The sequence below is a fragment of the Plodia interpunctella genome, chromosome 23, assembly GCF_027563975.2.
Source record: "Plodia interpunctella isolate USDA-ARS_2022_Savannah chromosome 23, ilPloInte3.2, whole genome shotgun sequence".
Classification (NCBI taxonomy): Eukaryota; Metazoa; Arthropoda; class Insecta; order Lepidoptera; family Pyralidae; genus Plodia; species Plodia interpunctella.
Window position 1 is genome coordinate 3,624,820 of NC_071316.1, and position 15,062 is coordinate 3,639,881.

At 36.8% G+C, this 15,062-nt stretch overlaps 1 protein-coding gene across 2 annotated transcripts in view; it reads right to left on the reverse strand.

Moving 5' to 3' along the window:
• Positions 1-5,495: 5,495 nt before the first annotated feature.
• The window catches only part of LOC128680072 (dual specificity tyrosine-phosphorylation-regulated kinase 2), a 141,864-nt gene continuing 132,297 nt past the window's right edge, over positions 5,496-15,062 (reverse strand). The window contains exons 2-8 of one of the 2 annotated variants that reach the window (XM_053762818.2): positions 14,742-14,898; positions 13,925-14,110; positions 12,367-12,469; positions 11,753-11,924; positions 11,252-11,333; positions 10,908-11,011; positions 5,496-10,584 (exon numbers count right to left, since the gene is read on the reverse strand). In XM_053762818.2, the coding sequence (XP_053618793.1) occupies positions 10,935-11,011; positions 11,252-11,333; positions 11,753-11,924; positions 12,367-12,469; positions 13,925-14,110; positions 14,742-14,898 (777 nt within the window). In that variant the 3' untranslated portion in view covers positions 5,496-10,584; positions 10,908-10,934. Of the gene's footprint in view, positions 10,585-10,907; positions 11,012-11,251; positions 11,334-11,683; positions 11,925-12,366; positions 12,470-13,924; positions 14,111-14,741; positions 14,899-15,062 lie in introns of those variants that run through there. The other variant, XR_008405813.2, reaches the window with a different exon arrangement.

The window sequence follows — 15,062 nt, forward strand, 5'->3', positions numbered from 1 at the left end:
CCGGATACATTCGGAGCTGTCAGGTGCGCCCAAAACTCCAAGGTAAGCGTAAAAAAATAACCATATTTTTTATAGATTTGGCTATGATTCTTTTTGGGAAGGCTATTAATCACCTATCAGCTGTTAGGCTTTGTGTCCCTCGTACGACTTCCACGGGAGGATATGGAGTGGACCAGTGGAGTGGGACCACGCGCCACAAGTTAAATGACCCACTAATATTGGACAAATAATCGACAGAATTCGTATTATGTGAAAATAATTATTTGCAAAATGCTATTTAACCTACAATCCACCATACAAATGGCGACGTTAGGTACAACCTACCTGTATCACCATCACCACATGCCAGAACAATATTTGGCGAGAAAAATGTTTTCATAACATTTTTACAATCAGTGCTGTAAAGTTCCTCTATTACATAATTCCCACGTACAAATGTGATCCCAAAGCATCCCATATTGAGGCGATCTTACAAATAAATTAATAGGAATTCAACTTGTAATTCAGTTATTTTGTTATAGTGGTATGGTAAATAATAGCAAGTAAGTGAGTTTTTAGATAAGTAGATGTGTGTTCCACAATAAAGATTATTCTATTCTATATACCTAACTGTTGCATAATTTTCAATAACAGTCTTAGACATATTCCAATATTTTAGAAAACCTAATCATTCTTTTGAAAATGTTTATTCAATATCCTATTTTCATTCATTTCCAAGTAGATGACAGACTTCAAATAACACCAACATGCTAAAAAGAACCAGATTTTAGTTAAATGATAAATATACCACTGATCGCAAATGTTTTCAGTACACATTGAATACAAACAGTTGAATCATCTCTTTGACATTTATAGCCACGATTATTATGTCAACATTTTGCGTAAGTAATATGTGCTTTTGCGTTGGTCTAGAATCTATATTCCTATAATCTTTGCATAGCCAGGAACCAGGAAGTCATTCTCTCTCTTACACACACATCTGAACGTGTTCCCGGACTTTCAGGTCGCTTTCATTGACCCAAAGCCCGCGTCAAAAAAGAATAGTTAATTTTTCAATTCACCCGTGATATAACCGCCGCCTGCCTGGAATTCTGTTGTTGCCCTACATATCAATGCGGTTTTTATCCGTTACTCGCCTTGTACTATATGCGGAAGGATATAAAGTGGTCCTATTGAAGGGTACCTAACCGCACAAACGACCCGAAAATCTTAAATCTAAATCCATTTCGGAATTCAAATGGAACTCCATGGAAACAGCAAATTCAGAAGCCTGGCTTCGGTTAGGGAGTTTCAAGTAAAATCACTAAGTAGTTACAGAGAAACAAACAAACAAAAATGGAGCATTATGTTTGACGTATGGAAATATTTTATTGCAACAATAGAAAATATTAATATGCCTAACGTTCTTGTTGTTCATCTCTCAAACTTTTTTTTGTTAAAAAGAACAAATTAGGTAGGTACTTTTTAATAAGTGATAAATCAATTTAAAATGTTCCGTTTCGTAATCGTAACTATAATGTAACTATAGTAATAACTTATGAAATATTATCATAGAAGTGTCAACATGAATTTCAAATTAAAATAATTTATTCAGAAATTAGACCTACATAGGCACTTTTGCACGTCAAATTTTACATTATATAGTAAGTAATTTCTCAAAAAGCTATAAACTAAGTGTTTTATGTGAATAATAATTGAAAGACAATAAAATATGCCCAAACATTATAAACTTCTTCTTTTTATGAAGTCTGTTAAAAATGCATGTAACGTTCTTGATCAAAACCCCGTCCGGACGTCACGTTAAAGGTACATCGTAATTTCCCTAATTCTTACTTACCAAATTATATCTCCGTTAGTGATTAATAAAATTAATGAAGTACTAATCGTGTACTTGCATACCAAACATGTCTAAATCACTAACTTAATTAATTGATAGTATAACTACTAGTTTAGCTGTAGGTGGCGGGGGCTTGTACGTAATAGAGATTTTAAAATGTTTATTAAACTTATTGTCCCAAGCAAAAATAATATGAACAAACAGCGTAGGTACCTACCTATATCTTTGGTTAATATATTTCATTAATTAACTTGTCTATGGAGAAATTCACATGAAAATCTTTAGACATGTCTTAAAATATTGTTATTTCGTTACATAACTTGTCGAAGTATATACCTTTATTATGAGTTAGAGTAAATAAGGTTGATTTCGGAGCCTTAACAGATATTGTGTTGACTTCAATTGTGAAGTTGGCCGAGCAATACAATTTGTAATAAGTACAACATTCTGAAAGCCATACATTTATCAACAAAACCGAAGGTTCAGTTTTTTATGTGAGGCAATTTGAGGTAAAGTTTACCTGCCGGTCTGAGTTAACTGTATTGAAATGTTTCCCAGTTTCCCTCTACCGGGAAACGTTTCCACAAAACTGGTATTTTTCCGGGAAAGTCATATTCCTGGGAACGAAGAATCGTCACGTCACTATAATAAATAGGTAGTCACGATCGTGATCCACCCTGTTGTTTTAATACAAAATCAGTGTTTATTTTCTCGTATTTTTGTCAGTCAGACAAAATCTGGATACCAAGAAGTCCGAAAGGGTCCGTTGGTAAACCGGTTAATTTTTTTGCGTTTAGATTATCAATTTTATAGCTTCTAATTATCTTTCTTGTTAGTTTGCAAAACTTGGCTACTTGATCAACTAACTAATAACTTTTAAAACAAGGTAGTACCTTGTTATACTCATGTATATTATTTTCATAGTAGCTAACTGACATTTATCTACGTATTAAATAGAACAAATAAAGATATTACCTGCACAGTACTAGGATTTCCTTTGTCACGAAGATAAACGTTCACAAACACATTGTCACTCACAACACATTAGTTTTTCGCGCCAAAATTCGTGTTTTCGCGCGCTCTGTAACGTCTGCCGGCGGCCGCGTGCCGTTCGAATGCGCATGCGACTGTCGGTCGATAGACTCTCAAAGGAAGGTCGGAGATTGAGCCATCGTCTGTCTGTCATTTATCACGGGAAACATTAGCATGCAACGAGAATGTCTTTGAAAACTAACTGATAATTTAGATAAGTTTTCTTTGTTTTTCCACCGAGGCTGCCTTTGTGAATGTACTTTATTTTTTGCATTAATTTGTATTTTTCAGCAAAAATAATTCAGATATATTAACATAAATCTGCATACTTATTGTGTAATAATAACTAAGTAATACTTAGTTACACAATATTGTGTGTATGTATATGTGTTGGGCAATTGTTAGTACTATAGTACATACAACTGAAACCGGCCCTGTTGATTGACCATTTATTGAATGTGTCATTTTTGACAGAATGTATAATGATACTAGCTGCGTCTCGGGGCTTCGATCCCATGGGAATTTCGTGATAAAAAGTATCCTGTGTCATTAAGGGACTTATACTCGTATGTCAAATTTTATAACAATTCGTCTAGTAGATTTTGCGTAAAAGAATAACAAACATACATACATCCTCACAAACTTTCGCATTTATAATATTAGTGTTATTAATAGGATTGCCTAGGCAGTAATTTTACATACTTATATATAAGTTTTTCAACGATCTTTTTTATGCAATAAGCAAAAAAACGTGGAGAAACTTTTTTCTAACTTCAATCTACTGAATCAATCTGTCTATTTTTTTATTCCACGTGGCAATTAAGGCCGCTTAAGCCAATTGCACGCTACTCGCCTCATCATTAATACCTATGATTATGCATATAGTCTCTAGAAGACTAAATTTGAAGTAGATTTCAATAGTAATTCAAGAATAATATCAATTTGGTCATCGACGACTACGGTTTTGTTTCATTGTAATTCCCCAAATGAATAAATAGTTTATTTCGATGTGTACTCGTCGAAGATACTTACTGTAAAGAGTTAAACACGCGACTTCAGTTTCGAAATTTCTCAGTGTTTATTAAATTATTTAATTAATGGCTTGAAGTAATACTTAAGATAATAGTAAGTATTATTAGCTTTATAATATATTACGCTTACCCTATACTCGTACGAGTAATAATAAAAAAAATAATAAAAATATAAGGACAAATCACACAGATTGAGCTATCCCCAAAGCTCGAGATTATGGGACACTTACTCAACGATACTATATTTTATAACAAATACATATATAGATAAACATCCAAGACCGGGGCCACACAGAAAAAGATAATTTTCCATCATGACCTGATCGGAGTCGAACCCTCGGTTCAGTGGCAAGAACTTTACCACTAAGGTCCCGATATAATATTGGAACTATCAATAACACTTATTGTGGTCAGTGAATAAACATTTGTTCTCGGTCTTTATTTCCTGTACATTACTCTTAAAAAATGTGTAAGAATCAGTAGAATTCGTAGCTAAGTTCAATGTCAAGTGTGTTTAGTGATTCCATCTACAAACACACTTTTATTATTTTCAGCAAATTCTAGAGTTGTGTTATCACAAACCGTTTGAGATATCACAAAGTTCTTCAAATAGAAGATTGAACTGATGCTTGCGGATTATTTTCAAGATAAGTGTAGAAGTATTCAGGTATTCATAATAATTACTATAACTTTTAAGTAGTAGTTTTTTAAGACCGTGTGAAGTGGAGAAGAAATAATAGACGAACCCTAGGCTTCGAGGAAGAAACCGGGGAAGATGCTCAGATGAGAAAGAGTAAGTACAAAAAATTTCGTACAAATCACCCTAAATCATTGCAAATTCGACTTTAGTTATTGCCGCTGCAAATTTGATTCTTATACGTGCGATCACGAATTTACAGTTCATGGTTACTATGGTTAGGACGTGTACATTTATGGTCCTTCGAGCCGGATCACTGCTTCCAGGCCTTACTTTACTATCTGCGATTTCGATTCATTCATTCATATCGAGTGTGCTATTGCTAACAGTGGCGTTAGATTTTATTCAAATCGCATAAAGACATGGGACATGACTTTTCTTTACATTTCGATAATTGTACTTCAGTAATCATCATCATAGATCATTTATCATTGCTTATCGTTATTTCGGCGTCATTGAACTCCTGTAGCGTCTAAATGTTGTAAAATTTTATTTGATTAGATTAGGAATAGAATAATATCATGCAGTCTTGATTGACATATTATTTACTCAGGAGTAAGGTCAATCGTTTGTTGCTATGGTTGAATAGAAAGTCCGCAGTAAATGTCTTCATTACACGGTTATCACTAAGAACTTTTTTAAAAACAGGAAAAAAAAAATTGACGCCTCTGAGGAAAGTTCAACAGGTTGATATCAATGGATTGAGGTAGGAATATGGGTGTTGGGTAATATAAGAGAGAATAAAAATATTTAGTCCTAATGCTGGGCAAAAGCCTTCCTCCATTCTTTCCATTTAGCCCACAAAAAAGTTTCCAGTTCTTGCGGCACCTATCCTAATTATCTCGCCATCTGGTTCTTGCCTGGCCTGAGGCCTGTTTGTTAGAAAAAAAACAAAAGCTATTTATATAATTCATTTATTTAAATTGTATAGTTTTCACATTGTCGCTACGAGTTTCAAGACGTGAAACACCAGCTTTACATATAAAATGAGAACACAATAATTCACAAAACTAGGTTCAAGAGAAATGCAGCGGTCCAACCAAAGCTATAATATCTAGAGCTTTGCTATACGGCCTGTAGTAGCAAACAAGACTTAATTCAACTAATGTACTACTTAGCAGTTTTGCGAGAGTTGGTGACGAAAAAATGGTTTAGACATAGAATATTTCCTTGGGAAATAGTCTTGAGAAAAATGATAACAAAAAAAAATATTTACGTCAGAAATATAATAATTGAGCGGCAATTTCTAATAACACCATCACTAGTCTGCCAGAATCCTAACTATCGTAAAGATATTTAGAAAATTAGATATTTCCGAAAGGAAAACTCATTTAGAAACTTAGATATTTCCGAAAGAAAAACTCTACGCCCAAACGAAAAAATGGGTAATACTGTTTGGTGCCAAGTGGATAGCTTATGTGGGAAGTCCATTTTATCAGAAGTGGGATCATAAGCTATCACAATATGAAGTTCGAAGGCTGACGAATTGACTTGTCTCAGCCCAATGTAAAATTAAAAAAAGCTATACAATAATTGACTAAATATCTTAAATTGCTATTAGGGTTGCGTTGCATGCAGCGAATTTTTGAATAAGAAATTTTAATTTTCTTTCAACAATTCGATGAATCCGAATCGCTCCCGAAACATAACAAACTAATGTCATCGCATTTGTCAGTACCTAAGAGAAATGCCGTGGGGTCACCGCGGACGCGATCGTTGATTACAAAAAGTTGATCGGCCATTAGGTTGTTCAGCGTGACATCACGTGATCAACCATTTATTAATCAACTTTACATCACCCTGCAGGTCCAGTACCGCGGCGAGTCCCAACCATGAAGCTATATGTACCGCATTGCTAAGAACTTTTTGATGCAAGGTACATATATTGCTATCTTTTTTATCCGTGGCCCGACCACTCTTTCTTATGTATTGTGAGATTTATATACAGGTAAATACCTTTCAACGCTCAAGAAAGAGATGGCATGAAAGTGATAGCAATATATATAATTCGCGTCAAAAAGGGCTTCTTCGCATTGAGGGCTCCAATATTGCCTACAGCTCCATGGTTCCGGCCTACTATATCTATTGAGCGTAATAATACACAAAGGCAGTCAACTTAATACAATAATCGAAATAAAAATGCTAATTTGAGTATAGTGAGATACGGTCAAATAATAAAATTACTTGCGAGCGAGCACACAAGAAACTCCCAGGAGGCTTTTTTTTATTAAAAAAAAAGTAATGGATATTAATGATTAATAAATTTCAATGATTTACACACACGTCACGTCCTTAATAAAAATTCGAATTCTATAATTAATGAGTAAATCACATCACTAAATCCGATTGTGCGCTCAGTTATACATATAAATACAAATTTTGTTCCATTGGCTATTCAATACCGAACTACGAAATTTACACATTTTAATGTCAACAAATTATAAAATGTCCGGTCTCCTGGGAGTTTGAAGTTAGCAAATCACCGACTCAGAAAACTGCAATCAAAAAGTGCATCATTCCTATAATTGATACATAAAAGCTATGTATATCGAAAAAATATCACTACAAACTAAAAATAAAAAAAATGCTTTTAGTATAATATACATACATCATAGGCCTTTAAAAACAGGAAGACAAAACAAGTGACCAAGGTACATACCGTGGCTGACAAGCGTTACTATACTGACAATGCTGTCAAATTATTTATCATGATACTAAAGCTACTTATCCACTCGTAATTTGGATTTCTCTATCTCACATTATTAAAATTGCGAGCGTAAACTGGCACCATTGAGGACAAATATATTATACCATGCCACATGAAGTTGCCACTGTAAGAACTACTTGAACAATATCTCTTTCATCTGATGCCAAGCTCTCTTTCTTGCGGAGAGGTCGCTGCATGTTAAACTTAAACCCGACCACATTATATATTGCGAGGTATATACCTCGCAATATATAATAGTGGTCGGGTATCGGATGAAAGAGACAGCAATATATGTAACATGCATCAAAAAGTTCTTAGAGGCGCTGGCTTCTGTTCTATATGTAGCTTCATGATATGTTCATCATTAACTCATTATGTGGCCGCAGTGTAAGTATTTTATATAAAAGCTAACGCTTCTCAGTCACAACATCTCAAACGTATTGCACTAATACGGTATTCTTGAAGCGTATTTAAAACCAAATACGACCTGTACTATATTTTTATGTATGTAAATAAAAAATATCGAAATTAAATACAAAATATTAGTACTGTGGTGCTCCATAAAAAGCATTTCAAAAATGCCCAGATATGTTCAATTTCTCGTAACAAATTCAACAATTCAGCAGGATAAGTAGTAAAATGCTCACAAAAAAATATAATACCTAATACGCGAAATATATGTAACTCTCCATATTATATGGCAAAGGGCAATCACATACCCCCCTTCTATGTAAGCGCATGTATAAATTATATAGTATTAAATTATACAACGCATCACAACATTAACCATGCTATAATCAGAAAATGATAGCATAGCTTAGCTTATAATTAGCGAAGGCCTTGTAACTAACTACCCTTACATCCTTTTAATAATTCCGATTATAAGGTCACCATTTTGTTACAAATACACCGTCTATATCACTTGAGAAAATAACACGAGGTACAACTTAACCGATTGTAAAATTAATTAAGACATTTGATTTGTAAAAAATTGTTATTTAGTCACACACAATAATAGTATCGCTTATTCTACGGCTTCGAGAGGGAATTTCAGCATGTAACATTCGCTCTGGAGACGGTCGCCTCGCGGATCATTGGCAACACTAATATACACTAACACTATCCGGTAAATATCAATTTCACAGCTAACAGTGTCCACAAGATCGTCTCCCATTTGGCATGACATAAAAATTCAGTTAAAATCTTGTTCTTTCACATCGTTGCAAGATTCTACGAATTTAGTACGCTTAGTAAAATAAGCGCGTGCTTAAAAATCCAGCTCTCCGAAGCGAACGTCGTTCGGTAAAATGATCAAAGAGTTTGTTAACAGTGGTCGAGGTCCCTAAATGTAACCAGACTTAGTAGGCACTAACACCAACACACCCGACTCTTACGTCCTTACGTTACGTTATATGTATAATACATAGAAAACAGTAAAACACGTTAATGATTCTCGCACAATTCCACTAGAGTCCGTTATACTTATTTATAGTCTTTATTTATTGAGATCAATTTTGCCTCTATGCACTAGTGTGGCCCCGCGGCCGCGTCTCGCTAGGAACATATATATATTGCGGGTTCCGTTGATGCGGCGTTGGTTACATGGTCGGTAGATAGATGGCGCCACGTCAAGGGAATCGCTGGACAAAATGGCGGATAGTCTCTCGCACAGTTTTCATGGAAAATGACGTGCGAGAGATTATCCGTGGCACTTTTATATGCGGATGACCTTCATATCTGAGTGTTGCAAGTTAACATTTGTAAAGTGTGATTCGGAGCACTCCTGTATAAGGGATTGTACTTTAAGCACTGTCAAATTATGACAATAAAAAGTACCTAAAATGACCTAAAACTAATATATCTGTAGTAAAACATATCTACTATGGTAAATTGTGTAGGAATACAATGCACATTTATTGCTTTGTGAGAAAACTATCGTAGAATATTACATGCAACAATTAGATAAAAAGGCCCTTAATACACTGTGGCAGCGACACGATCGTCTATTATCTTAATACACTGTGGCAGCGACACGATCGTCTATTATCTTAATTAACTTGCCATTTTCTATACAAAAACATTGACAAAACTATTTACTAATTAAATTTTTCCATGCATTTAGTTATTCCTTGTTTCTAAATAAATTGAATTAGTGTTTTTTTTATTATCACTTCATTGTATTTACATAAAATATAGCAAATTTACTTAAGACAATACGACAATATCGCTGAATGAGGTTAATATTGTCGCGGGACGCGGCGGGCCGGGGCGGGACGCGGGTCACTTGCGGCTGTCCGATTAACAATTCATACACACAACGCGAAATTGCAATTTTATACACTGTAAACTTTGGAAGTGACTAAACGTTTATATACAAAGAAAATCGCGTGTAACTCAATTAATGGAAGATTTAACAATTTTGAATCGTTATATCAAATGAATTTCACGTTGTGTTGTATTGATCGTTGTTTTTTCACGTCACACGCACCACACATCACTGTTCGACGCACCAATCAGCTTCACTGACACACACTATGTATTAGACTTCACTGGCACCACATGTAGACCTTATAACCACGCAAATTGGAGTAACAACGAACATCAGCCTTTTCACTTTAGATGCTTCTCCGATCAGATCGATCCTCAGAGATCCTCGTTTCTATTCTTCTTGGAGATATCTTCAGCCTATTAGATATTCACAGACCACATTCTGAGACCTCCAATATATCGTCATGATTGCTCTCCCTATATACTTCACTGAGGTATTTTTTACAGATAATGTACAGTTTGCGGGTTGTTTGATGGTAAGCAAACACCGCAGTCCGTGGACACCAGTAATCCGTTGAATTGATGCTTTGATGACAAATTCGTTATCCATGTCCAGGTTGTATAATAAAGATTGATATTCTTAGGCTGCAGTTCTTGGTCTTCTGGTTTTTTGGAAGACTGGTCTGCGCTCTTCACGGTCATGCTCTTGGTCTACCCTTTAGTATAATTTCTTTATTGGTTTCCACCAAAGGCAGTGAAAGCACCAGATACGATATTCTTTTGAGTCATCGTCAGGCAGTAAGATAAGACTGCATTCCACGGTGGTCTCAGAGAGCATGAGGAGATGAGGTATCCTCAGCGTGGGAGGGTGCGAGTGAGAGTGCGAGTGAGAGTGAGAGAGAGAGGCTCACAGTCGCTGGTCGCGGTCGTCGAGGCTGCCGTCGGAGTGGCGGCCGGCGCGCAGCTCCCGCTCCAGGTCCAGCGACCGCCGCTGCGCCTCCAGCGACGACACCTGCAAGTCATGTAAATACTCAAGGCCTGTTCACTGATACGTAGACGACCTCCGTGGCCTAATGCCGGTTCCGCACTATTGCAGACCTTCGTCAAACTTTTATGGATTCGTCATACAGTGCTGGTTTTGCATTGCGGTCAATAAAAACACTCATACAAACTACGCAATGTTCGCACATTCGCGTCGGCATCTATCATCGGGAGTTCGATGATAGTGTGGAAAAATTAGCTTTTAGCCCAGTATATACATATATCACAGCTCAGTTCGTAATACTTAGGTACCTATACACTGGGCCAACAATATAACATATATATATATATTACCTTAGCAGTGTGAGCGATGGGCGGGCGCTAGGAGGGCAGGTGCGGCAGCTTGCTGGCCCAGTAGCGCCCGCCCTCTTCCGACAGCGCCGCTTGCAGCTTCGCTTCTGAAACGTCAACGAATACATTTCAATGAAAAAACGATCAGACAGCCTAGGCAGCCGATAGGCAACAATAGCATTTCCAAGGAGAGATAGCATCAGGCAGGCGGCCGGTTGTGTCTAGTTTGTTGTTTTAAAGTTTTTTTACGCTGACCCCGGGTTTCGTGGCTTCACAACCCCGAACGCAACTGGGAATGCAGAGATGACAGTGAAAAGTAAAAGGTAAAAAAAAAGTAGAGTACTTACTGGCTTGTTGTGCGGTGAAGGTGACGGGCGTGCGCGCCAGCGGCGTGCGCAGCGACCCGCCGCGCGCGCACGTGCTGCCCGGCTGGGGGGGGGGGCATCAAACATTATGTGGAATATTTGACTAATATTTTGATGCAAAATAATTTATAAGATAAAAGAAAAGCTAACAGCAGTTCACGAGAAACAGCGGGTGAAAACCACTATATGTATTTAATATTTCCCTTTTTTTTCTCCTACCATTAATGGACTGCTTTTTGAAATTACTATTATAAAATTACTATTTGGAATCGACAAGTTGGGAGACAAAATAACTATATCATCGTGTAAAAAATAAATACAAAATAATACAATCTCGATAAATAAAAACAAATGCAACATAAAAATAACCACCCACCGAAAACAAAACCGAAAAAAAGCTTAACCAAAACAAACCTATTTCTCTATGCATTTGGTAGGCGCGGGTCGCTTCGCGTTCGCAGTTGCAAACTGCGCTCTACTAACGTGCGAGGGCTGCGCCAGTTGGCTGACAAGTTGGCCGACGTGTTGGCTGACATGTTGGGTGGCCGCGTGCGGCTCCTCGTCGTGCGGCGGCCGCGGCAACCGGCGCCGCAGCCACGAGTGCCGCAGCGCTTGCGCAGGCGTTAACCGCTTGTCGGGATCCCATTCTAGGCACCTGAAAAATTAATGTTACTAGTTAGGTACAATTTTTTATCCTTTAAATATTATTAATTGTCGCGAAATTTTTCAATTTCAATTAAGTAAGGATCCCAATCTAGGAACCTGAAATGTTTTTACCTCTTACTAGTTAGGTACAAATTTTTATCCGTTAAATATTAATTAATACCAGTAAGTTTTTCCGGGATGAAAGGTAATCTATGTTCTTCTCCGTACTTCTAACTATAAGTACATACAAATTCAAGAAGATTGGTTGAGTAGATAAAGCGTGATGAGAAACACAAACCAACTTAACGCATTTATAATTTTATAGACACATAGTGCAGTTTGCCTGAGCTAAAACCATCTTTAACTCAGTTTCAGCACCAGGAACGAAACAGATGAGATCAGATAGAACACAGAAAAACGTACAAGAAACAAGAAAAAACAAGTACACATACCTTCTAATAAAGTCAATGAAGAATTTATCTTGACACCCTTTGAGGGCCGTAACAAAACTCTTGGAGCCAGGCGGGCCGCGGGGCTTGCCTCTCCGCGACATGCCTGAAAACATACAAATAGACAAATTAGTAAGTGTGGGTTGCACCAGTCAGCTTTGACGTTAATTTTACCCTGCTTTTTTACCCTGCAGTTAAACTTGTGTACTTTGCATCTTTCGAGTGCAACGCACCCTAAGATTGTCTTAAAAGGGATAATAGTGACTTGTGATTAAATGGTTTAAACATTATTTTTCTTGGGCCCAAGGAAAAAGTAATCCTTACCATCTGCAATTGATAATGAATAAGAATATTTTTATCGCGCGAGTTCCCCAAACATGCAAGACTATTTTAATTCGCAACTCTCATCTTCCAGGCAAACAAATCTACCTTTAATTAACCACAGCATGACTTCTACGTCAATTAAATCAACACTACGTACTCTAATATCAGCAATCCGACCCGGCCTTTCAGCAGATTAACCGGCAAAATAACTGAGTAACGCTACACCAGACGCTCGCGACCATTTGGCCAGATCCCAATTCTGACAGACGATTAAGGTGTACACATCGTGGAAGTGGTTCCACTAGACTGTTTTTTGTGTAAAGTTTTTATGATTGCGAGGATTTAATAGTGAATGTTCAACTTTCACACAACTACACATTTGGTTCCCTTTTATTTGGTTTCAGATTGTAGGACACTAGGTTTTCACTAAGGAGGCATTAACTTATCTAGATCATTCACTTCACAGTGTTGTATTTTAAATAAGCAAATTATTATCAATCATCAACATACATAAAACTCTTCAGGAACGGTACACGCGTACGAATTCGGTATACCGAAGAAAATAAGGAATGAACTATAGATAATTATGATGATGATCTAGCCCTTATTATATTACTAATGTAACTAGTGTGATGAACCGATGATTCATCAAGTCATCACATCACTATCCCACTTCTGATTCCGAATTGAATCATTGAACCTTCGCGCTCTGCGTTGGCGAATATTGCTACGTAGTGCCATTATATTGGTAAATATTGTGAATGTACAAGTAATAATAGATCTCTAATCATGTGGTGATGGGTATCTTCATTGGGATGTTTACATTATTTTAGAGCATTCTTGTCTTAATCATGTTAAAATAACATAACTGCGTGGTTGTCATATGTCCAACCTACAATTTACACAACATTTGGAGTCCGTATCACTTTCCAAAAAATATTCAGATTTCTATTGTATTAACTCATCATGGGCACCACATGCTACGTTGTAACGTACATTGTAAAGTTGTAACTTTACCACAAAAGTGGCTTTCAAAGCCGTTTCTTATTTTCTTCTTCGATAATTTAAAAATTTCAGGCTACAAAATCAAGGCGAAATATTTTGAAAAATATTACTTTTTTGAACCAAACTTGGCTATTACATTGGACTAATTGCAATAAACTCATAGCCTCAGTTGCACCAGTCAACTTAGATAAACTGGCGACTCTGCGTATTGTGCAACGCTCCCTAAGCTTACCTCCACTAAGCACCGTGTTGCCATCAGCCAGCGTGGTCGCCGTGCAGTATCGCGGCAGACCCTTACTGCTAATGAAGTTTTTGGATCTCTTTCCCTGTTCTGTGAGCTTCTGCGGTGGCATCCCCAGCAGTTCTATGATGCACGCCATCTGATCCGCCTCGTCTTCGCCGGGGAGCAACGGGAAACCTGGAGAACAAAGTAATAAATATATTAGTAATACATTTTTATTCCTTATGAGGCAATTTTTATTACATAAAATATGGTACATATAATATGTACCATATTTTATGTAATAAAAATTATTCATTCATTCATTCATTCAACAGTACAAAAAGTGAAGGCATGGCGAGTTTATTCGTGGAATTGAGATTATTTAAATAGCTACCTATTGCATATAAGAGGAATCTGATGAGATCTAATGAGTATTTATCATTTATTGATTAAATTTGACAATCTGATCTGGAAAAAGCATCTGGCACATTTTATGTTCACTTCCAGATCTTGAAGATTTTTAACATGAAAATTAATAACAGTTTTACGGAAACGGAAAGGAAAGATGGATCCTGATATTTGCAGAGGCAACTCAAAAAGCGCTGGCTTGATGTCGCCAATGAGCATATAAAATAATTTAAGAAACATACCGTTTTTTATGTTATTTAGTACAATTATAGTTTAAAAACACTACATAACATGAAATCGGGATAATGGAAATGAGACATAGTCAAATTACTAAGTTGTCATTAATTTACGACACGATGATTATTAAAACTGAGTAGTAAATAAATTTAGCATAGTTATTGTACAAAAGTAGACCCACCTGTGAGCAGTTCCGCCAGGATACAGCCTAAGCTCCACATGTCGATGGGCATGCCGTACCGCGCGCCCATCATCACCTCGGGCGCCCGGTAGAACCGCGACTGGATGTACGTGTACACCCTCTGGTGCTCGTAGCACGAACTGCCGAAGTCTATCACCTGGAAACACAAGTTTTGTGGTTATTTAGACTGTCGTCATAGTTTGCGATTAGGTACATAATGTCTATTTTACCAAAATAATTAGTATTTCTTATACATAAAACACAAAGTACTCTGCCGCGTCTGTTTGTCTGTTCGCGATAAACTCAAAAATTACTGCACGG